Source organism: Anastrepha ludens, chromosome 2, assembly GCF_028408465.1.
Source record: "Anastrepha ludens isolate Willacy chromosome 2, idAnaLude1.1, whole genome shotgun sequence".
NCBI classification, from domain to species: Eukaryota; Metazoa; Arthropoda; class Insecta; order Diptera; family Tephritidae; genus Anastrepha; species Anastrepha ludens.
Genome location: NC_071498.1, coordinates 152,049,001 through 152,074,938, shown reverse-complemented (window position 1 = coordinate 152,074,938; position 25,938 = coordinate 152,049,001). Strand labels below are relative to the sequence as shown.

The 25,938-nt window shown below is 38.4% G+C and overlaps 2 protein-coding genes across 16 annotated transcripts in view; one reads left to right on the top strand and one right to left on the bottom strand.

Annotated features, from left to right (window-relative positions):
* LOC128855610 (uncharacterized) overlaps positions 1-25,938 on the top strand; it is a 99,850-nt gene that overhangs the window by 58,739 nt on the left and 15,173 nt on the right. The window lies entirely within an intron of this gene.
* Positions 15,323-16,687, bottom strand: LOC128855612 (mitochondrial import receptor subunit TOM40 homolog 1). Its single transcript, XM_054090658.1, has 3 exons — positions 16,242-16,687; positions 15,611-16,161; positions 15,323-15,551 (listed from the first exon to the last, which is right to left on the bottom strand). The coding sequence occupies exons 1-3, from the start codon at positions 16,521-16,523 to the stop codon at positions 15,431-15,433; spliced, it is 954 nt and encodes a 317-aa protein (XP_053946633.1). The 5' UTR covers positions 16,524-16,687; the 3' UTR covers positions 15,323-15,430.

Here is a 25,938-nt window from a genome sequence, read left to right as displayed (position 1 = left end):
CTAAGTTAACTGGAGTTTAGGTCAATCAGATATATAGGAACCGGCTTCATTGTAGGTTGGCCAAAGGTTTGACTAGCAGAGCCCTGAAGCGTATCGATAGTAGATTGTGCATGACACACTGGCAGTAGGTTGAAGTCCGATTTCAAATGCGAATGTAAATTATAAAAATCATTGAACATTTTATTTTTAATACCTTGGCATGCAATTTCAAACTACTGAGTCTATTTCTGTGATGGAGAAAACTGCTCATAAAAACCATCTAAAATAAGAAAAATATCAACACGCTTGCCGCAATGGCCTATAGAAATTAAAAAAAGGTCGATTAAAAAAAAAATGTATATGTAAATTTTGCCTGAGAAGCGACACTCATACATACATACATGCATTTTATTGAGTATAATTTTCTAAATACATATTTACATACCTCTCATCTTCTTGTTGCGTGTACTATTTGTACATACAAAAGTAAAATATTTCTCAACTAAAAAAACTAAACAAAAACTATACATTTTTATGCAAATTAATTTCTAACACTGGAACGGGCGCAACTTCTACCTTACGGTGCCTAAAAAAGCACGCATATTTTAAAATAAAAAGAAGAGTGAATATTTAGAATATTTAATTAATGAGTTTTGGCATGAGATGACATCACTTGGCTGTTAATAAAATATTAGCAACGAATTACAAAGTCAAAATGTACATACATACATAGTTACATACACACATACAAATGTACAAGTGTGGATACGTGTGTATGGGCGTTTGTGTGTATAAACACAAAAAAGAAACGAATGTCGAAGAGCAACAAAAGCATGACATTCTTGATTACATAGCTACGTGTGCGCATAGAAACATGTAACCGCATATAAATGCATACCCAGCATTAAAGAGTGGGAACAGCTAACTCAAAAACTAGTTCTGGAGACTATACGTTGACTTTTGCCGAAGTAGTGTAAAATGTTGCCAGAGTGGAACAGTTAATGTTCAGCGTCGCACAGTGTAACATTCTCATAAAAGTTGCAGTCACAATTAGCCCTTCGTTGGATACCTTTTCTAAAATCTTCGGTTGGGCATCCGGGTCTGGCCATCGATAACACTGTGGAACAAATTCAGGTTAGCAAAAATTAGGTCCATTCTGAGAGTGGCGGGTGAAAATAGAGGCGAAATGAGAAGACCCGTATCGCGCCGTTTTTTTAATATATTTTAGTTCGAATTTTTTTTTAATCGGCCTTCGAAGTTTGCAGTCAAATGCCGATTCTCAGTATATTGTTTCATAAGTATCACAAAAATTTTCGAAATCAATTTTTTCAAAAATTGTAATTGTTGCACAGGTCTCTAGCAATAATTTGGCTTTTACAGATTGAAAAAATATCAATTAGTCGACGAGTTATAGCCAAAAAACCATATAAACAATTTTGCTCCGATTTCGAACTTCGAAGGCCGATTAAAAAAAAATTCGAACTAACATAAAAAAACGGCGCGATACTGGTCTTCTAATCTCGCCTCTATTTTCACCCGCCACTCTCAGAATGGACCTAATTTTTGCTAACCTGAATTTGTTGCACAGTGTAATCGTATGAATAATCCAGCCATTATACGAGTATCCCAATTCACTACTCGCTTGGCTATGTAATCATTTTTCAATAAACCAATTACCATCCGTGGGAATTTTGTAGTCAACAAATCAAGCCGATACACTCACCGATGCACTCACAGCGAAGAGAGATTGTCGTCTTTGTCTAAAAGGAGGCGAAAAACTTCGACGAAAAATTCGTTTCTTTTGTATTGCATGCAAGAATCCAGTATGTCAACAGCACTCAAAGATCTCTTATAAACGTTTCGCTTGCCTTCCACAGATTTCATAAATAAATATTATTTCATATTTTACCATAAATTTCATTGTAATCAACTTTCTTTTTCTTCAACCTCCTTTGAAATGTGTCAAAATGAAGAGCAAAACAAAAAAGTCCTTTTTTTCACAGGCCAAAATATTTTCAGCGTTTATCTCTGCTTCTGTAGGTAGTTCAATGTAGTACTTAGAAATGAATTACAAATGTGGCGCATTTGCCACATATTCCCATACAAATGCATGTAAATACATAAGGGTCTGGCCAGACACGGGAGCCCAACCGAAGGTGTATCGCTTTAAATCCTTTATTTCGTGCTGTTGAAGGATCCCTTTTCAAAGATTATATCGCTATAAATCGATAGAAAATTGAATTTTAGGAAGCTACCTGGAATCTCAAGTCGTTAGCTATAATATAAATATGTTAAATTCATGTCCAAAGTCTAAAAAGTTCTACTCAGACTTGGATGCCCAATGGAGGGTTAGTAAGCGCGCTCCGATTACGTCTAAGTTTTGTATTTACTTTATTTTCACTTAGGATAGAATGAATACGATAAAGATAGATCACCCTACGCCTTATGGGGACGGAAATATTACATTTTGAAAATAATGGCATCGGTAGAATGGCACTCGAGTAGAACCCCCAGGGTTCACGAAGGAGAGGATGGCCCAGAAGTGTATGGATAAGAATGCTGAATTTCAACAATTTGGTAGATGTCCTTATATTCGGTTAATTGCACAAAATCGTGATAAATGGAATGCGTTAGTCTACGCCCTCTGTTCCGACTTAAATTGTAATATTCGATCCATTTTTTTTGGATTCAATTTATTGCCAAGGAAAGTAAATGCAATCAGTTCAAAATGAGTTCATGGTAAGTTGTGATAAAAATAAAATAAAATTCTGGGAGCATTGACTGGAGATAGAGCGAGAACCACTACCATTCCCTGAAAACCCAGTTATGCTTTAATGCTGCACAAGTTCGATTTACTACTGGGTATCATTACATACATGTGCATGTACTGTCCACGGTATTTATTTAATATCAATCATGAATGGGTAGCAAAACACTGTAAAACAACAACACACGGCCCCTAAAGCTTAAAAATAATTACATATACAAAAAAAGCAACATCAGCATTTACGCATTTCCATAATATGGGACATTAGACGTATTTACAATTTTTGATACAATTCGAACTTTTATAGGGTCTTTCAAGTTTGAGGTTTTTAGTTTCATTTAGACAAATACATATTTGGTAGGTGTAAAAGGATTTCATCAGTATATTTGTATTACAAAATATATTGAAAGGTTATAACGGGTGATTTTTTAGCTTTTATCTTTTTAAACAGTTGGTTTAAACAGCTGACGCACGTTTCGTATTTTGTTTCACTGTCAAACATCTACAGTTTGGTCTATAATTTAACCATTAATCGTCTTACAAACGAACAATGCTTGCAAATCATTGAATTTTATTATAAAAACGCGTGTTCTGTTAAGAAAGTTTAAAGTCGAAAAATTGTGTTCAGCGACGAAGCTCATTTTTGGATCAATGGGTACGTAAATAAGCAGAATTGTTGATTTTGGAGTGAAGATCAGCCAGAAGAATTGCAAGAGCTACCAATGTATCCAGAAAAGGTCACAGTTTGGTGCGGTTTATGGGCTGGAGGTATCATTGGACCGTACTTCTTCAAAGATGCTGCGAATCGTAGCGTAACTGTGAATGGTGAGCGCTACCCTGAAATGATATCCAACTTTTTTTTGCCCAAAATGCAAGAGCTTGACTTACATGACATGTGGTTTCAGCAAGACGGTGCCACATGCCACACAGCACGCGTAACAATGGACTTGTTGAGAGGCGAGTTCGGTGAACGTTTTATTTCACGTTCGGGACCTGTCAATTGGCCACCCAGATCGTGCGATATAACGCCTTTAGATTATTTTTTGTGGGGCTATGTTAAAGCTCATGTCTATTCAGACTAGCCTGCTTCAATTGACGCATTGGAAGACAACGTTGAAGCATTTATATGTGAGATACCGGCCGAAACATTGGAAAGAGTATGCCAAAATTGGACTAAGCGGATGGACCATTCGAAGCGCAGTCGCGGCCAACATTTGCATGAAATAATCTTCAAACATTAAATTATATGGACTGTACTATCGATTTAAATAAAAATTTCATGCATTTTTCTGAATTTTACGTGTATTTTTTTCAAAAACTTTCCTATAGCTCTTAAAAAATCAAAACTTTATCTTCTAAAAACACATACTTCTTATATATTGTATACAATTATTTGGTCTCCCAAATTGATAGTGTACACCCCATATAAAAAAGTAAAAGCTAGCATAGTCGTCAAAATCTCTTAAGACTGACAAACATGTGAATTTATGACAAGCAATAACAAGTCAAGCTAATAAATAATAGAGCAACCCCACAAAGCAGCCGCGGCCATAGTACATACATAAGAACATAAACAAATTAAATTTTGAGTAAATTTGGTGCTTAACAGTACGCACTTATACGCATGTATGTATGTATGTTTGCGTATACAAATCTGTGCTGTTTGTTAAAGCTGTTTTTTATTTTATTTTTATTCCGGCTGATTTTTCATTTGCCTCCTTGTGTGCTCTTCATGTAGACATGTAAGTAAATATGTTACATACATACAATAATAAGATGATACATATACATCTATACCCTGCAGAGAAATCTATTAGTAGTGCACTGCTTCTCTTCTAGTGAATTTAAAGTAGTGGTGTACGCCGGAGTCTTACGGAGTCGCTCGGATTGTTAGCGGGAATCTAGCGAACGTTTACGATGCCGACGGCGAAGTTTACCTTTTTGCATTGATTATATGGGCTACTTTCTTTTTGAATGCGATAGAATAACAAAAAAATTTAATAAATGAATGCCAAAATTAAAAAAAATTGTGAAAATTTGATGAAAATTCGTTGAATTTTTATTTTAAGCTACACACAGTTTGAAACTGGGATTTATACATTTTTGCCGGAGAAGTATCTATATTTTCATAAAGAAATTATTAAAATTAGATCAATATAGACTAGCGTTACAACCCGGCGTGGGTTTTACCTAGCTGCCTCAGCAATTTTTTCCCATTCAACACGATCCCGCGCTAGAGATTTTCAGTTTTCGGCACCTGATTTTTTCAGGTTCTCGGTGACGTAATGCAGCGAAGTTGTTTTTGGTCTGCCACGGTGTTTGAGCATAAAGAATTGCAGTCCAGTAGAACTTTTTGTGGTCTACTGTCATCCATACGGATGATGTGACCTGCCCCTCTGATGCTCTGCGACTTGATAAATCTTACAATATCTTCGACATTGCAGATACTCGTACTTAGCAGCTCATTATTGTGCCCGATTTCGTACTTGCCATCTCCTCCGCGTATTGGGCCAAATATCAGTCCATAAGCTCGTGCGTTTTTTAAATGTGGTTTTAAAATTAATAAAAAAGATGTTTGAAGTATTTATTAATCAATAATATATTTTCCTTCATTATTTACAATGTCTTCCCAACGTTTAGACAAATCTTTAATTACCTGCTCAAACATTTTTTTGTCTTTTGAGCCAAAATACCCTTCGAAATCCCTTTTTATAGTTTCTTTTGAGGAGTAGTTCTTGTTACTCATATGACATTGAAGTCCACGGAAAGGGTGATAATCACAAGGTGCAATATCCGGAGAGTATGGTGGATGCGGCATTAGCTCCCATCCGAACTCGTTCAGCTTGCCTAAAGTTTGCCTTGCGGTATGAGGTCTTGCGTTGTCGTGGTGAAAAAATACTTTGCGTCTATTCACTAAAGACGCTCGATTTTTGTTAAGTGCCTCATTCAGGTTTGATAGCTGATGGGAATAATAATCAGTAGTTATCGTCTGGTTTGGTTCCAGAAGTTTATAATAAACAATACCGGCCATATCGAATCAAATAGACTGGAGAAACTTCTTGGGGTGAAGGCCATCTCTAGGGGTCGGTTCTGGTGTTTCATTTTTATCTAACCATTGGCGTTTGCGAACAGGATTATTGTGAGGGACCCATTTTTCATCACTAGTAACGATACGGTTCAAAAAACTTTCATTTTCAAGCCGTTGCAGCAGCTGAGAACACACATTCACTCTCTGCTGAAGGTTGGCGACGGAAAGTCAATGCGGAACACATTTTCCCAGCTTCGAAACCTTTCCCAACTGAACCAGGTTGTAGGTTGGCGACGGAAAGTCAATGCGGAACACATTTTCCCAGCTTCGAAACCTTTCCCAACTGAACCAGGTGTCTGTGAACTGTTCCATGTGCAACCCTGTAGATCCAAAAGGGTAGAGCTCTGCGCGAATAGACCGGTCAGATTTGAGTGGGTACCAGTGCACAAAGGAATAGAAAAAATGAGAGAGTTGGCGAGCTTGCTAAGCTAGGCTTCCTCTTGCCTAGGATCGGTACGTCGGCCATATATCCCTCAATCTCAGTTTTGAAGAGGGAACTAGACGAGGAGTTAACTCTGGAAGCACAGTCTATATGGGGATCCTCGACTTCCCACAGGATTGCCCAAATAATGCTACGAACTTGCAACACGAAAGCAACGAACTTTATTTTATCACTCCCAAGAAAGAAATGTAAAAGTACTGCCTGACTCCATATGACACAGCTTGGATTGGTCCAGAACGACGCGCGTAACTTATGCGAAGAAGAAAGGGGTACATTAGAATACCTCCTTTGCTACTGCCCTGCTCTAAGCAGAACTCGTTACAACTGCCTGAGATCCGTATACTTTCTATCTCTGATGGATATTGCTGACAAAAGTTGGTAAGGTTTATTAAAATTCGCCAAGACATGTATAACGAACTACATTTAACACGATTTCAACAACACTTGTAACACTACGGACCCTTGTGATCTATGTGATATCTATTCAGATCAGCCAGATATATCTAACCTAACCTTTCAAATCCGACGATAGCGACTTTACTCAAAAGCATAGTTTGATCAACATTGTCAAATGCTTTTTTAAAATTTGTATAAATAACCTCAAGTGGGCTTAACCTTCAAAATGGAGTTTTCTAATCTTGGCCTGAATAAGTTGCATGCAAAACCTGCTAGGGCAGGTACAAAAAATATATTTCGGCCTCCACACCGGAGCTTTCAAAAGAAAATTGCAGATAATGAACCCTATCTCCGCCATTACAAAATAGTTAAATTTCTTGGAATGAATTATAAGTTTTTCGATTTAAGTAAACTTTTGAAGATTTATATAAAAAATCATTCAAATTTTCCTTAAAACTTTCGGCTTCATTTAAATTAGTGATAAATGTATGTAGTACAATTTTTATTTCCTTTAATTCGATATTTACACTTTTTTGGGATCACGAAATTAATTCAAGATCATTTCATTATTTCCGGGACTTGAAAAATATTGGGATCCCGTAATCGTAGAATTCCGCGATTACCATCCCTAGTACACAAACATAAATACATTTGTTGCATCTTTGATTGCTCCTTTTTATATTTTGTTGTTGTACCAAATAATATAAAAGTAATGAGCTTAAATTTCTTTTTAATAGATTGACAGCATTCAAAATGCGATTGATAGCTAATGTAATAGAAGCGCCATGGTGTTAGGGAATATTTACTATGCATGTGTGCGTATGTACGAGCATATACTTCATATGTATGTGTGCATAAGCATAAAAACATATCGATCTACATGCTATGCACTGTTTCACCCATCAGAACACACATTTTGACCAAGTCAGTTTAGCATCCATCTAAAACCTTTTATGTTCTCGCTTTTCACGAGATTGCATATACAAATGTATGTAAGTATTTTATATAAGTACATAAGTAGGTGTTTGCATATGCCACATCAATGCGACTTTTCTAAGAAAGGGTTTCTTTACGCTTCACTCGCCTTTTTAATGCACCTCGTGAGCTTTTCTTTCTATGAGATTTGTTATGCCCTGTTGAACCAGACCTGATAGAAATAGGTGAAGGTTCAGCGCTCATTTAAAATTATATGCGTAGGCATCTTCCCGCCATTATTGCATCCTTGATGATTGAGATAGCGATTGTAAAGTGAAGGAGTGTAGTAGTGTTGATGGCGTCGGAATTCGAAGAGATTAGCAGCTTTAGCAGCTGGCATTGGATGAATTGCAGTACTTTACGCTCCAGTTGGTACTTTTCATTACTGAGAATTGGTCATTTGAAAAAGCGGATGTTTACTGATGTTGCGATATTTTATGGCGATTTTGAAAAAAAAAATAAAAAAATTTCGTTAAGATAGGGTGGAATTTTATTGGAAGGATATATGGATTTTGGTGGCATAAAGCACACACAATTGGAAAAATTACTTCTTAGTAAGATCTTAAGTTTCCTAAGCAAGCAGCAACTACAAACAAGAAACGAAAATAAGACATCAACTGTTTTGCTTTTTTTCCTTGATAAGGTAAAAAAATATATAGCAATTTTAACTAGTCATTTAAGTATGAAATTCGATTTCTTTTGCATGACCACCGCGTGCACGTTTTACGAAGTCCAATCGTTGAACCCAATTTTCGACCACTCTTTTGCATAAATCGCCCGAAATTCCAGCAATTTCGCGTTCAATATTGGCTCTGAGCTCACAAATCGTCGCCGGCTTGGTACTGTAGACCAATGACTTCACATAACCCCAAAACGGGACGGCTTGTTAAATGGACCGTAAAATGGCCGTAATGCTCTTAAAGTAGCAGCAACAGAACGATTATTTTCATAAAAAATTTGCACGATTTGCAATCGTTGCTCAAGTGTGTAGCGTTCCATGATGAAATGTATACTAATGAAGTTTACAAATGACAAGCGAAAAATAAAAAATATTGCGTCGTTCGCCCTCCCTATCGGAAAAAAGTTGAAGCGCACCTATTGAATAACCCTATATGTTACTCATGGTTACTTCGATCATAAGGCATTGAGTCGTGGAAATGCAATTTCGAACATTTGTTATATGGAGGAAAATACAAAAAATACCATCAACAAATAAAAATTATAAAAAAATCAAAGCAAACTTTTAGTCACTTTAAACTGACACAATAACTGGCCACAAAATTATAAATCCAGACATTTTCAAAAAATTCAGCCTGAAAAGTTTGAAATTTGTAAGCAATTTTTTTACTTTGTACCGAGTTAAAAAATTGTATAATTTTTTGTCATGGTATTATCAGGTCAGTCCATAAGTTCGGGCGTATTTTACCCATAATTTCATTTTTTTACCATTTTTGCATACAAAAAATTATTCGCAGAATATAACGGAACTACTTATATTTTCTTTGATATATATTTTGTATTCAAAATTCCGAAGTGGTAACTGTGACGAGGGGGATGGCCCGCGCGCTGGTCGTCCTGAAGTCTTTAACTCCGACGCCTTGCTCAAACTCGTTGAAGCTGAGCCAAATTTGACAGTCGATATGATAGCTCAGAGGTTAAATTCATCGCATGGAACAGGTCACAGTCACCTGGTTCAGTTTCAGGTACAGAAAGGTTTCCCTCGCCAACCTTCAGCAGAGAGTGAATGTGTGTTCTCAGCTGCTGCAACGGCTTGAAAATGAAAGTTTTTTGAACCGTATCGTTACTGGTGATGAAAAATGGGTCCTTTACCATAATCCTGTTCGCAAACGCCAATAGTTAGATGAAAATGAAACACCAGAACCGACCCCTAGAGATGGCCTTCACCCCAAGAAGATTCTCCCTTCTATTTGGTGCGATATGGCCGGTATTGTTTATTATGAACTAAACAAAACTGAACCAAACCAGACGATAACTACTGATTATTATTCCCATCAGCTATCAAACCTGAATGAGGCACTTAACAAAAATCGAGCGTCTTTAGTGAATAGACGCAAAGTTTTGCTTCACCACGACAACGCAAGACCTCATACCGCAAGGCAAACTTTAGGCAAGCTGAACGAGCTCGAATGGGAGCTAGTGCCGCATCCACCATACTCTCTGGATATTGCACCTTGTGATTATCACCTTTTCCGTGGACTTCAATCCCATATGAGTAACAAGAACTACTCCTCAAAAGAAGCTATAAAAAGGGATATCGAAGCGTATTTTGGCTCCAAAGACAAAAAAGTTTTTGAGCAGGGAATTAAAAATTTTCCTTAACGTTTGGAAGACATTGTAAATAATGAAGGAACATATATTATTATTGATTAATAAATACTTTAAACATCTTTTTTATTAATTTTAAAACCACCTTAAAAAACGCACGAATGAGTTGCAGCTGTTCCGTTTAGCAATCTCAGGTATGAAACACCATTTGATAGAAAAAGTTTTTTCTAATAGTCGTCGCTCCTCGGCAGCCAAAGGCAAACCTCCGAGTGTATTTCTGCCGTGAAAAAGCGGCATGAATTTGTAGGTCCCTCCACTTGGTGATACACCACAAATAGGAGGAGGAGGAGTTCGGCTAAACACCCAACAAAGGCTGTCTATTATTATTATTATTATAATATTTAGTGGTGCTATTATTTTGAACATAGATGTACCACATCCTTTTAAAATTCTGATTATCCTTAAGTATTCCTGTTTTAAGGTTGCTTTTAATTATTGCTAGATCTTATCTTTGGACTAGAACTTTTGTTTAGCAGTAGTGATTTGAACGACACCATAGACATAGTGCAGCGAATAAAGATCCAGCAGCTTCGTTGGATGGGTCATGTCATCTATTTTCCATAATTGGTGTTTTCGATTTACTCGCTAGAGAATTTCGCTGCTCGCCACGCGAAAAATTTCTATGTGAAAGCAAGAATTGTTTAGCGATGTTCAAGCGATTTTGTTTATAGCCTCTTAGCTTACAAGAGATATGCTTACGCCAGTGCCTCCAAGTATAAGTAGGGATATTTTTTTATTATATTTTGCATGCTTTCATTACTTTGAAAAGCAATGCTAGTTGTCTTCGATTCGACACATCTATGCCCGCTAGGTTTGAGCTCTGTTCGCTTGACGAAAAATTTGCATGCAAAAGCAACAACAAAGTTATCGAGCAAGATTTGTCACTAGCGAGTTTAGTTATATCTCGTAAAACTGGTAAACTCACTATATTTAATGCTGCCAACTTGAATTGGCGTTCCCTTAAGAACTTGTGGTCTACGACTGGAAAGATGGATCTCGAGTCAACTCAGCGAGCGCTGAGCTAGTGCGCAAACGTACAAGGTCGCGAGATTCTTCAGGCCACGGGCAGATCGGGGACACTCGAGGGAACTTCCAAGGCTAACAAGGCCCCAACTCTCGAGTTTGGTGGGTATCTTTCCGGGCATTGTCCGTTAGGTGTCCATGCGGTGAGTCTTGGGATTACCTCAAGTCCGTTCTGCAGAAGCTGTCTGGAGGACGAGGTGGAATAATCTCGACATCTTCTCAGCTGCCCTGCTCTCATCTGGCCAAGGTCTCGCATCTGGGTTCTCATTTTTCCGTTACCCCTTCGGATATAGCGGATTTAAATATTATACATCTGGTGAAGTTCATCAGTAGCTTCATGCGGCTCATCTCGAACGTAAATCGGCGTCGTCGTAAGTGCTTGTTCATCATCTAATTCCAAGGCTCCTTCTTCCTTCCCTTCTCTTTTCTCCTTTTCCCTGTATGGCATCACATCGGACGAATTTTGAATATTTGTCCAAATGTGCCCCAATCAAGGGCAGCCATTTAACCTAACTTAACCTAATGCTGCCAACTCTGATATTAAGCAATTTTTACTAAGCCGCGTTCATACAGCACAACTTTTGTTGCTTTATCTCGCAACTAGTGGTAGAGCTCTTACATCAACCTGCCAGTTTGCTCGCTCGTTTTTTGGGTGATAGATAATTTTATGGTGTTAACGAGTGTCTACAAGCAAAAATTGGGAATATTTATTAACTAGAGAATGGTTCTACTATATTATATTTTTTTCGTGGCTTGTTTTTGCGAATGAGGAGTTTAAAAGGCCTAATGCATCATCAAACCTGTCTCCCGAGACTAAAAAACCACTGATTTCTCGAAACCACTTATGATTTTCCACGTTTTCTCGCTGCTTATCATCTGGTCGATTATATTGTCAGTGGAACGTTCCCCAGTGTTCGACGTTCTTGTTCATAATACGAGTATATGCATTGGAAAAAGGTTGATTAGCATCATCTTCGGCTGCGTCACCGTATATGCTTGTGTGTTGTTCGCGTTTCCCTATTTTGAACAGGTATTTCTGGAAATACCCGTGTCCTGAAAGTATTGAGATTGTATAAAAATTGACTTCACCGAAGTTCCTGCTGTAGTGAGGTCTTTTATTAGCTTGACCGTCCATCTGCCGCGTGTTTGCTTACTCCTTCTTCCCTCCTCTTGTTCTTTAATGCCCACAACTTTTTCCTCTGAATAGCTAGTAAATCTATCGGTATTAAACCGCTTATCACATCTGGCCCTGATACTGTGAGATAAGCAGCCACAACTCTCAGAGCTGCCGTTCCTTTTACCGATGCTAGGAGCTTACACGGGTGGTTTGCCTTTAGCGCATTTGCCTACAGTTCAGCTCCGTATAAGAGAGCGGAGAGCGTGGTTGCCATTATTTTTTCCCATTTCCGTTGGATTGGTTTACCTATTTTTGCCATCAGTCTACTGAGTAGGGATGACATTTTGGCGGCTTCTCACAAACTGATGCTGATGATAGTGATGAGAATAGCAATACAGATAATGAGGAGGATATTTCTGATGACAGTGATGATGATTAAGTTTTAATTAATGATGATTGGAATTGTAAAGAATTATTAGTAATAATAAAAATTATTGGTAAGAATGGCAACCCAAGTTCTACTTTCTCCGCTCTTTGGTAATACCATAAAAACCTTAATAAAAAAATTAAAAACTTCTTACTAAACTATTTTCGGATTTGTCGTTTTTAGGGGTAATCGGCCTCGGTAGTCTAGCTTAAGTGCACTAGCCTGCCATCCCAGAGGTTGTGGGCTCGAATCTCATGTAAATAACGGTACTCGCACTGTTCCAAATTTACCCACTTTCCCTGTTTCTAAAACTAAAAAAAAAAATTGCATTCTTCAAACCCAAAAACTTATCCTTTCCATCCTTACTCCCGCACAATAGTCAACGCATTATTTGCATTGTGGCTGCTAAAACAAGCAAAAACAAACAGTTACACATTGCATCAGTGGCGCCAGCAATACGAAGCGGGTAACCGCGGTAATAGCGCAAGAACACCCAATTAAGCGAAGTCCTCAACCATTTGTGCGATCCTTCTGTAGAAAAATGTGAAACACAGATGGCGCTCGAAGTAGTAAGAAGGCGTTGTTCCTAAGCAACGGCAGGTGGGCATTTCCACCACTTAGGACCAGTAGCGGCCGGCTAATCACCTACCCTGTCAGAAATCAAATAGATTAACGAAACCAATGCAAGGCTGTGCCTTGACGAAGCCCTATGCTTCCGAGAGGAGTGAACAAGGGAGAGAAAAAAATTTAAAAATAAAAGTGTGAGCTTGTCTACAAAACTGTTATTTAAAATTAATACTGTGAATCCGGCAACATTGTGCCGAAATGCCATGGTCCAGTTCAAAACCGCATTCCATATTGAATTCCCTATTTTGAAATTTGCTTAGTTAAATTTAATATCGCATTTGATATGGACCATTTTCTGGATTTTACAAAAAAAGTACTTTGCGTACTTCATTCCTTTTCAGAACATTTTTCCATTAAGTCGTATGATGTAATACCGGAAACTTTCGTCCAGCAGTGTTAGTGTGCACGTGCAAATATGTGTACCAGTGTAGAAATGAATTTCCTAACGCAAAGAAATGATATCATGGAGCAATAAAAAACCACTGTAAACAATTCATTAAATTTGCACAATATTCTCATGAGCAACAACAAACAGCACCCAACTGCTTAACAACCGGCAGAACAGCGTTGGAATGAGCGTCGACATACTGTCTGTTAGTATGCCACTTATCTACATACGAGTACAAACATATGTATGTACACCTGTGGTCACAATAATAGCAGCTTGACTTATTGCAAAGTTGTGAGTAATTATTCATTTATTTATTTACTAGCTGACCCGGCTAACTTTAATTTTATTAAGTTAATTTTTTTATTAATCAAGTATTTCAATGAAGCTTTAATAGATTGCACTCTTCAGTTAAGCACCTTGTGATACATGACATTTCTTGTTTTATTATCAGGTGCAAGAACAAATAACGCAGATGGTTTTCCGACCCGTGAACATGCCACATATATAATAATTGAGGAACATTGATTTTCTAGATTCAGACCACAAACTTACAAGAATTGGCCTTGTGATTTGTTAATGGTTATAGCGAATGCAAGACGGATTGGAAATTGAAGTCTTTTAAACTCAAACGGAAGATCGGTTGGGATCATCGGGATCCTCGGAATGAGAACTTCTTCACCTTCGAATTTTCCTTTGAGTATCGTCGCGTAAATCACATTGTTCATCAATTTATTTACCACCAAACGCGTACCGTTGCAAAGTTTTGGTGGACTTATGTTTCGAAGCATGATTACTACGGAGCCAACTTTTGGGCGTGAATTGTGCGGTGGTAAGCCAGGGACATCCAAGGAGTCAAAAAATTCAATTGGATAGTTGGTGGCTTCATCTTCATTTGTTACACAGTCAATGGATTTGAATGAATGCATTGTTCCAATGATATCATTTTGAATTATGTAGTTTAATATAGGTCAACTACATCTTTATTCTTAGTCGCTAAAATTGCTCACTTACTCAACCATTCATAATTTTTGTAGTTATTAATGATGTTTGGGAATACTTTATTGATAAGTTCGTCTTTCGATGAGACAAAGTTACAGAAATTCTAAGGAAATGAAATCAATCCGCTCGATTCGTCACCTACCCTGCCAGAAAAGCAAAATAGATTTACGAAACCAAAGCAAGACAGAGTCTTGTCGAGGCCCTATGCTCCCCAGTGGAGTGAAACAAGGAAAAAAAAAGGATTTTCAGTGCCGGCCATCAAAGCCGAATAGGTTGGTGCGTGACTACTATTCGCAAGTGCGTAGGTTTGAGTCTGCTTGTATGAAATACCAAAATCAAAGTTTTTGTATTAGCGGCCACCCCTCGGCAGGCAATGGCAAGCCTCTGGGTGTAGTTCTGTTAAGAAAAAGCTATTCATAAGAAATATCTGCCGTTCGGAGTCGGCTTAAAACTGTAGGTCCCTCCATTTGTGGAGCAATGTTAAGACGCACGCCACAAATAGGAGGAGGAGATCCTATTGAAGCAGCAGCGTTTCACATAGAATTATGAGCTGTAACATTACAAATCTTTTGGAATTCCTCTCTAAGCCCATCAACATCTATTCGAAGGGGATTGAAGGAATGTCACGGGTCCACTACGTAGTTAATGGGTTATTGAGTTCACCGATTCGTGAAGTGGGGAACAATTTGCTCCGTTTGACCCGTGCCTCTACTAGCAAAACGTAAAAAAAAGAAACTACGTGTTGAAATTTAATGAATATTTAGAAAATTCGCGATGCAAAATTTTTATCAACTGCATACATTTTCAAAATTCACACATCATCTGTTGTACAGCTTTTTCTCACATGGTTGCATTAGTCCCCACGGCGTTGCCCACTGGGATCGAGTACAAATTTGAGGCCAAAGGCAAAACGATTAGTCATTAAACTAATGAGTGCACTCAAACCCATGCCACATGGAATATGCGGTAGCGAACTGAAAAAAAAAATTAATTAATCACATTTTGAGGTTTCCAATCGAACCGCTATATCTACCGATAGTATTGAAAGCCCACCGATAGATCAGAGTTGACCATGCTGCGCACCACAGCATCGTCAAAATCCCACTGATAGCAAATGGTAGCGATGGTCTTCTCTGTCTTGCTTTGCCACGCCAACATAGTCGCCATCTGAATGCGCTCGTGTATCCGCTGCCAATAGCTGATGTCAATGCCCTGCCGCGATGCAGATGCCGCTATTTGATAATTATGTTTTGAGTAGCGTGCAGCGAGCGCCGTTTCGGCCGTTATCGAACGCGGATCCATCCACTCAACCAGTAACTCTGCACCCAACGCCCACGCATTGGTTATTGAGTGCATCGCCGATATGGTACTGCGCCCGGTATGCGAACGGATGTTGTACATGTTGCAGGTGAGTGTGGTCGACGGCCGTGTTAGTTCGATGGTGGTTTGCGTTTGCAGGGGCACATTTTCGGCAGCACGTTGCATGGCAGCCTCTAGACGCAGTGCGCTGTGTGGGTAAAAAACAATGCTAAAATTTGAAGCCAGTGTTGTCGGATTGATATCGGCCTTGATAGTGGGCGTTTGCTTTGGAACACAAAAACAACAAATGGAATAGCAGGTTATCTCTTGAAAATGTGAAATATAATTTCGCACTTTTAACATACTAGAAAATCTTCGTATAGTCGTAGGGAGTAAGTGCCGCCGAAGCGAAAGCCCGAGGGACGCGTATGGCTCCACACCCAATTGGCAGTGATAATTTTGTTAGCTGCAAGCCGATGTGCATAGTCCAATTCGATGCCATCGTAATATTGTGGCTTAATGCGTTGTGCCAGTAAATGTAGTTCATGGATGTTTCCGGGATTCCTTTTGTATGTGGTACCGGGATGTCGCTGGAAACACGCTGGAAATTGTTGTGTACATTTCTTAGGGCACCAGTCACACGTCATGAATGTAGAAACGGTAGAACTTTAAACAAATATACGTTTGGTATGGATTTTTATTTGGCAAATATTGCAAATCGATAAAAAATAGATTGTGAACTTTTTATAGCGAGACGTTTTTAAAAACGTCACCGTACTTTTGAAGTTTTCTAAAAGGAAAAGAAAAAGAGAAAATTAAATTTCAAAAATTTGTGATTATTTTGTTTTTGAAAATCTCAGTTCGAGATGTGTCATAAACGAGCATTTCATAAAACATGGTAATTTTGTAATCGTGGTGAATTTACTGCGTGATTAGTAGGACCCATGGTGAAAATATTTTTAGAGGTGTACTACTCAGCAGACTGTTATTCGGCTCTGAGCGAATTTGTCAGATATGCCGACGATAATTCGTTTAGTGTTTCCCAAAATTTAGCTTTAGCTTAGAGAAATACAAAACGAATGACGTAGAATTCAAAGTTCCCCTCAACATTTTTGTTCACCATACCTAACTAGCAAACTTGGTATCTATTATCCTTGAGTAGGACCCATGATGAAGTAAAATAAGAGAGTGTGAGTTCAGCAAATGGTGGATTGTCGTAAATGTGGCTCAAAAAGGCAGATTGGTGCTTTAACAAGGATCATAGATTACCAGGTTTGCGATTTAGCTATGGTGAAAAAGAAAACTGTGAGGGGAACTTTGGCTGCCACGTCACTTGTGGATTCGGTAGCTGAATTCTACACGATCATTTCATATGTATTCCCTCATCCAGTCAGTCGGTGCTCAGACAGCAACGAAGCAACATGAGTGAAGGTTGTGTTGATTTGTTTTTGTATATTACTAATACTATTCTATTGCCAGCCAAATTCTGTACAATCATTTCACACATATTATCACACTCGTCCAATCAGTCATTGTTCAGACGGCAACGGGGTGTAATTGGTTGATTTTTTTTCGTATATTACCAAGACAATCTCAGTTTGTCTGTCAAATTCGCTCAGAGCTGAGTAACGGTCTGTTAAAGATCACTCCTTTGAAATCTGTGCAAAATCGTGCTTTAGTCGCTAGAATTATGGCCTTTTGAAAATTAAAACGGAGGATAAATGGTTTGCTGCTTCGTGCGCATGGGGATTCTTTTCTGAGCTCAAACGCAATGTACAATCATTTTTCAGAGAAAACTAAAAGTATGAAATAATTTGAAATATTAGTTTGGAGAGAAAGAAATCCATTATTTTTATTTTTAATCCTGGGCAAATAGTTTGAAAGAAGCATTTTATAGCCGATCTTTAGCTCCTGGACGATGCTACGACTACTAAAACTTCGGGCAATTTCAATTATTTTTGTGATTTTATCGATATTTTCGTCATTTCAACATTATCGACATTTTCTTTAACATCAAAAATACCTGAACGGAATCGACAAAACCAAAAATATTCGATTTAGCCAAGACAAGAAATCTAAGCAAAGAGCCAATTTAGTTAAAAGTGGATTTGTGAAGGATATCTTTTATGTTTTCCGCCCAATAATGAAAAAATCGGCAAAATAATAATGAAAATAGCTTTATTGTATTTCTAATTATTCTATTTAAAAATAATAGCAACCATTCACGAAATTCCTCCTGCAGGGCTCGACGGCCACGTTGAAACTCGTTGTACAAGCGTTTAACAGTGGCTAATTGTAGTGCTTCAACGTCAAAAGTCGAAGTAAGTTAATCAAGTCACCCCTGTCTCGTTAATCCACGTCGAAAATCGTAATAAATTATCGCACGGAAATTTTTACGAGTTAATTTCATTTTAATTTTGGGTGAGATGAATTTTTCTACTCACTAAAAAAAGATCAAATAAAACTCATAAGTGAAAAAGTTATATCTAAGTTTATGCTACAAAATACAAAACTTTTCGAAAAAAATATCAAATTAGATTTCATCACCCTTAGTATTGTAAAGACGTAGTGTTGATAAGAGGCAATCCTCGCATGTGCATCGAACAGACAGTATCGCTTTTATTGCTAATCGAAATTAGAGCTCGAAATATAATATATTTTTATCGATTGAAATTACTCCGCTACTTCCTAGTTTCCATTTTTACTCTCGCTACTACTCTGAACTTGAACAGATGAGTAGTGGAGCAGGTAGCGCAAAACGAGCGATCTATCGTTTTACTTCGTTCCAAGCTACGTTTCGTTACTGCTAGTAGATCAGAGTTCTAGTAAAAAAACAGTTTCAATACTCTCTGTAGTTGGCAGAAATAGTAGCAGAATACTTAGAATCGGCCTGAGCGCTACTTGCGAGATTATTCATGTATACTTCAGCTGGTGCTGCTATTCTCACTCCTGTTGTGCTACTATCATACTACTCCCATAGTTGCTACTTGAGCAGTGTTCGTTTTTGTTTTGCATGCGTTTTTGTGGAGGCACACAGAAAACATAAGCGACAAATTAGGTATGCCAGTACACTGTAGGTTGCAGGTATCAGTATTTCGCTAGCCTGCGTTTTCAAAATTTGCGATGGGCAATATTACACAATTTTTATCTTTATGTGCCAAAAACAATCAAACTATTCAACAATATTTCACTGTATTGAGAAAAAGAGGATGAAAGACATTGAGCGAAGGTTATGTTTACACCGAAGTGCCGTGACGTGGCTAGTTAGCTGCATGCAAAGACGTAAAATGTGCTGCCCACCTCGGTGTTTTCTCTCGATCGCACATACTGCTTTCTCCGTCGCGCTCGCGCCCCTCCACGCTGTTCGAGGTTTTTCGAGTCACCGGCAGTCAACAGCTAAACTGCCTTTGACTTTAAACAGCGTAGAGGGGTGCGGACAGTATACGTTATAGTTTTTCTCTCTGGCGTGTATCCAGATTACAGAGTCGACTATCCTGACTTCTTGTATCTTTATTTAAAACTGAAGTTCAAAATCGCCATTGAATATATGTATGTACATAGAATATACAATGTTGAGATGTCCCTTTGTGCCTCCCCTTGAGTGGTGCCCATGCCACATGCCGTGCTTGCCATACCCTAGTTACGCCACTGCTCCAACTAGAGAATGCTAATGTTCATTAACATGAGAATATTTAGTAACATCATTAACAGAGAATGTTAAAGTCGTTACGCTCATTCATGCTCATTATCATTCCCTGGTCTAACGCACCAACCCGAGTGCAGTTCGCAGGTTTCGACGTGTTTGTATTGCATACGACACATGAACGAACGTGATAGCGCATCGCTACTTCTCATTTGTTATTTTTTAAATACAACACAATAATAAAAAAATGATGATTTCGGTTAAATTTTTGTGAAATAGACCCGAGCGTGAAGTGGTTAAGAAGTTTGACTCCTAGAAACTTTTTTGTATAACTTAATTCTTTTTGATTAAAGTTTTAAAAGCATTCCCTACGAATGGATGACAATCGAATGTGACGCCGCTTAAAAACTGAGGGGACTTTGCATACATACATATGTTGCTTGAAGGATGTCTATGAGAGTAGCTGCTCTTTATCAAGTAGATGATTCAAGAAATATGGATAATACTTACTTAGATACCGATTCTCAAATTTCTTTAAGCTATTTTTAAGTTACATATGTATGTATGTATGTATGTATGTATGTATGTATGTCCTAATGCTAATTGTCGATCAACTAAAATTTTATTTTCTAATGAATGGGAGGCCATCAAATATTTCATTGCAATCCATGTACGTGTGCATATGCATGTATATATGAGAAATTTATGGTTTTGACGTCGACGAACTGAACCGACAGATCGTTGAAAATGTAATTGTTTTCTTGGCATGCGTATGCATACGCGTATGTGTGTATGCCTTTATGTACAAGCACTTGTGGTCACAATAATAGCAGCGGGACGTATTGTAAAGCTTTTACTATCTGTTTATTTCTAACTAGCAAACCCGGCCCCCTTCGCTGGGCACACTAAAATAGAATAGATATGGTTTAGAACAGAAAATATATGGTTTTCATATTATTTATTCTTTATTCAAGCGCTTTGGCATAAACAATATTTTTTGTTTTTCTATGGTCAACCATGAATTTTTCGTTTCAATTTATATGTTTTATTAAGCATTGGAGCTTTTTTAACCATTATCCATTTATATTTTTCAAAAAAAAACAAAAAAACGAAAAAAATTGTTTTTTCCACGAACGCATAATTTCATTCGGATTTCACATTAAATTCTCAAATTTCGTAAGAAATTATTCACTGTTCCAAAATCCACTCCAAAAAAATTCACAAACAATTTTTACATGTTGCACTTACGTTTTTTCCTTATGGCATCCAAATCAGAAAGAAATATTGACACATTGTAACTCACACTGTCAATTTGACAGTTCAGTTCCGCCGCAAGAGTTAAAAAAGTAAGCGACATTATGGCTGGCTCAAAAGAACGCTGTACCCGTTGCCACTGCTCCGAATTACAACCAAACTTTACGAAACCCATTTTCAATACTTACTTAACAATGTGCATAAGTTTGGTTTAATTCGGTGCAAAGACAAGGCGGGTCCACGTTTTGGCATATATTTCCAGACCCTAGTCATCAATAGGTATGAAAATTACCCCGTATTAAAGCACTTATCAACAGCTTTCATTTGATACCCATATTGTACATACACAACCAAAGGTTACCCGGGTCCACGTTTTGACCTATATCTCGAGACCCCAGTCACGGAGCGGCATGAAAAATACTCTGTACTAAAGCATTCATCAACAGCTTCAATTTGATACCCATATTGTACATACACATCCGAAGGTTACCCGGGTCCACGTTTTGACCTATATCTCGAGCCCTATCCACCAATAGGTATCCAAACTATACGGAAACCATCTTCAATACCTTCTTAACAATGTGTGTAAGTTTGGTTTAATTCGGTGCAGACACGGCCGGTTAGCGAACACACACAAAAAGTTGACTTTATTTTATATATAAGATTTTTTTCAGTTTGTGTCGGAAAAATCCAAATATCTTACGGAACCCTATTTTTTTCCAAAATAAAATGTAATCCGTGTTACTCTTGGATAATGTAGTTTTCGAATGGTGAAAGAATTTTTAAAATCGGTCCAGTAGTTTTTGAGCCTATTCGTTACAAACAAACAAACAAACAAAGTTTTCCTCTTTATAATATTAGTATAGATTACATTTTTTTTATAACATTTTATTTCATACTACAACAAAAACTATGCAACTTAAAGTTTTGAAATTAAAAAATTAGAAAAAGATTCAAAAAAAATTGCATCGAAATTTCGAACTTTCCAATTCGAATTTTTACAAAAATTTTGATTCCAATAAAACTCAGGTTAGGCTACGTAGGTTTTTGTGGCAGTCGGCTTAGGGTAGCCAACTCACTTAGGCCATGCAGGTCCGATGTGGTACCACGGGAACCTCAATATTTATTTCTCATGGAACCATTTAGACGCTCTTATGAAGCGTAGAATAGGTTTCATCCCAACACCGGATAGTTTCGTAAGATAGTCAAAAGCGTGTTCAGAGGAAGTGTTCTACTCTATTTTCCTTTTCCTCTTCCTCGTTCCTACAATACGCGCAGTATTAATGAGAAAATACTCCTTGCCTAGAAGAGTTCCTATCTAACAGCCAATGATCGGTAACACAAGCCACGAATGCCGACATGTTTTCTCTTGAGAGGTTTAGCAATTCTCTTAACCTTTTCTTATCTATTTGCGGCCAAATCAGCCTGGTTGTAACACAAGTATTTTCTTCTCTCTACGACCTATCGGCCTCTTGGGGGATATTATTTTTTATGCTTCATTTGCAAGTTGCCATTACCCTTTCTGGGTAGCTCATCGGTGGTGCAATTTCCTTCAATATTTCTGTGTCTCGGAATCCATATAAGACTAACCTTGAAGACGGTGCTAATATCATTTAGAGCTGCCAAGCATTCCTGAGCAACCTTTGATCTTAGTATAAGTGTCTCCACTGATTTGATGATCGGCTGACTATCCAAGAAGATATTTATTGTAGTTTTTGTTGCGGCGTGTGTGTTACGGTATACAGGGTTTGATTGAAAAGTAATGAGCCTTATTTTTTTAAGCAGTTTTATTAAACCTTTTGGCTTATACCACTAATATTCTTCAAAATAGGACCCTTGAGCGCCAATACACCACGGTAGCGGTCCTTCCACTGCAGGAAACGTGATGAAGGGTCCAATTGTTGACGAGATCGGGCCGAACCCGGGCGACTCGGTTTTTCAGCCGAAGGAGCACTTCTTTGTAAAATGCCGCGTTTACAGTGCTTCCTGGAGGTACAAACTCCTTGTGGACGATGCCCGGTTCACATCTTCGTCTGTTTGCGTCGTCGAAGTCCTTCCAGATCGCTGTTCGTCTTCGACGTCCTCCCGGCCTTCCTTGAATGACTTGTGCCACCGTTTTACCTGGGCACTGGACAGAGCTTGGTCCCCGAAAGTCTCCTTGAGTAGCCCAATGGTTTCGGTACTCCTTTTGTTGAGCTTAACGCAAAATTTGATTGAGTAACGTTACTCCAACGATCGCTGCATTTTCGCCACTGCAAAATTCGAAGACACTTTTAAAACAGCTTTCATGCGCGGAGTGATGTTGACTTCACCGCTGTTGCCAGCGAACTGGGACCGGTTTCTAGTGGAAGAGGAAGGTCCAACGATCATTTTCCCCCACCAGCCGATTCGGTTGATCGCTTGGCAGACGCTCCGCCCGGGAAGGCTCATTACTTTTCAATCAAACCCTGTACAGTTGCCTCCTTGATGGATAAGAGGCTATGGTAGGTGCTGCAGTAGTCTGGAAGTCGTACAGATAATTTTAATCCTAATTCTATTGAAATAACTCCATAGCCTACTTCATTTTCTAGCTTGGATTTATCCATATAAAAATTGATTTCCCCCCCATGGTTTGCCAATCTCTTCTTGACGCGATGTTAGTCTTGAAAAGCTTGTTCCGAAGACGGGTTCAGGGTAGGAGTAGTCATTTTCTTGATTATAACTACGCATAGTTTGGAGTATAGAAGTGTGGCCGAACTGTCGGGCCTTCCATAGTGCCATACTATTAAGTCTAAGCGCTGAAGCGGCGGTTACGTGTTTTCTTACCAGATTTAGACCAGGTAAGTTGACTAGCACCTCGAGCGCTTTATTAGGGGTGGTCTTTAAAGCAACGGAGATGCATACAAACGCAATTCTTTGGAACTTATTCCGCAGTTTTGTATAACTTGCCTTTTGAGTTGATGGCCACCACACAAGTATTCAATATAGTAAAATAGGCCGAACTATTGTACTGTAAAGCCAGGGTGATACGAGGTGTTAAACCCTATTTGTTTCCGACCGCTGTTGTGTATCTGTGAAGTGCAATGTTAGCCTTTTGATAATTGTCAGTTTGATCTTTGGTAATTTTTTTTGGTGCCCATGTTATGCATTTTCTTTCGTTTAACGAATGCTCGCAATTTTGTTCTATGTAGCAAATGCAGAAGACCGACAGTAAAAAAAATGTTTTCAAAAACCAGCGCAATTTTTGAGCCACTGCAAACTGGATTAAAAAGTTTGAAATTTTGATGAGAATTTGCTGAGCTTTTGAAAGTTTGGTACATTAGATTATATGGTTTTTGTTGTTTGATTCTTACGGTTGCTTTGCCTGACTATGCGTCAAGCTACACAACCTACGAGTATAAAGGAAAAGTAATGGAGTCCTCCGCGGCAGCGCCCCTTACCGCGTTAAGGCCACAGTTACTCTCGAAGGCGGCCAGGTATTCGAGAGAGAAGCCCGTTCGCGATGCACATGTTTTAAATCCCTGCACTGCATTCAGTCCTCGACACTATTCCACGCACACCTTGGCTTGGGAATGTGTTGGTGCGATACTCTCCGAATAGATGATTGGACGAACACTACACGCGCCGTTTCGCGAATGGGTGGTCAACCAATCCCCATACAGAGCTTCCCACTTAGTTCAAGGTGGGTTGAATTCTCTTCAGGAGCTGCCCTCTCAAATACCTGGCAGCCTGGGTTAATTTCCTGAAGAGAATTTAACCACAATTTAAGCCCCATCTCCGCAGCAAGGAGACCAACAATGATAGGTTTTGTGTTGTAGTTTAAGTAAATTTTTATGAACAACATAAACAAATTAAATAGAAAACAAATATTGTAATTGCAATATGTCGCGTTGCTATTATTGGGAGCATAGATGTACATATGTACTTCTGTCTGTATTTGCACACCAGAGACCTGCATGGCTCACTGCTTTCTTGAGTTGTTCATACGCTAAATTTCTTGCTCACATTCAGTCAATTGAACCAAAATATTTGGTCAAGTGCAGTCAGCTCATGCAGGCGAACGCGTAGTTCAGCTCAGTCAACACGTATGATCTAATGTCTTCGGCTCAAATCCAATCATTGAACAAGAAGCAGCATTGAATGAAATTAGCATCGGCCTTTGCGTTCAAACGATCAAACTAGCACATGTTCGAGCAAACGAGCGTTGGCGTACAATGTACGCTGTAAATTGCGTTTCGGCGGCCGCCGTAGCCGAATGGGTTGGTGCGTGATTACCATTCGGAATTCACAGAGAGGTCGTTGGTTCGAATCTCGGTGAAGGCAAAATTAATAAAAAAACATTTTTCTAATAGCGGTCGCCCCTCGGCAGGCAATGGCAAAACCTCCGAGTGTATTTCTGCCATGAAAAAGCTCCTCATAAAAATATCTGCCGTTCGGAGTCGGCTTGAAACTGTAGGACCCTCCATTTGTGGAACAACATCAAGACGCACACCACAAATAGGAGGAGGAGCTCGGCCAAACACCTAACAGAAGTGTACACGCCAATTATTTATTTTATTTGAAAGGATAGTTGGTTTCAGCCGTTGAAAAAATGAATTGCAATGTTTTCCTTATTTACATTATTTTCTTTCGTGTTTTATTATAAGTTTTAAGAAAAAAAACAATTATGAAAATATAGTGTTTTTGCTTTAAAATTTTGCTTTTACTTTGCTATCGTTAGTTACAAGCAATTTGGCTCTATAGCCCTTTTATTCTTGCTCAAAGAAATGAATGTATAGCCGAACGAGCAAATACCCGAAACGGCTGCTATGAAGATGATTGGTGATAACATCGGAGATCTAAAACGCAGCACATGATTTGATTGAGCTGAAATAAACAATGACAATAACTTATTTGAACAAGTTCGATCGTTTGAACGCAAAGGCCTGTTTTTTTGTTCAAGTGAAGCGTATGAATGTTTTACACTGAGCCGGTGCAGTTCTCTGTTGCATACATATTGAACATGTGTCGGTCAACTATGAACCTTGTGGGAAATTGTGAAGATAATCGATAAGGATAATCGAAATGACGGGTCATATTTAACCACGACTACTATTTTTTTATTGTTTTTTTTATCAAATTACATACTGAAACCTTTAATGGGACAATACCAATATACAATGACGTCGTTGCGGACATAAAAATAC

Bases quoted from the DNA above. Each gene is read 5' to 3' on its own strand.
- LOC128855612 (XM_054090658.1), bottom strand. From the start codon at position 16,523: ATGACGTGTGACTGGTGCCCTAAGAAATGTACACAACAATTTCCAGCG. The intron at 16,162-16,241 runs GTATGTTAAAAG...TGTGTTCCAAAG, and splicing joins GACTATACGAAGATTTTCTA to CAAACGCCCACTATCAAGGC. The intron at 15,552-15,610 runs GTAGATATAGCG...TTTTTTTTTCAG, and splicing joins GTGGGCTTTCAATACTATCG to TTCGCTACCGCATATTCCAT.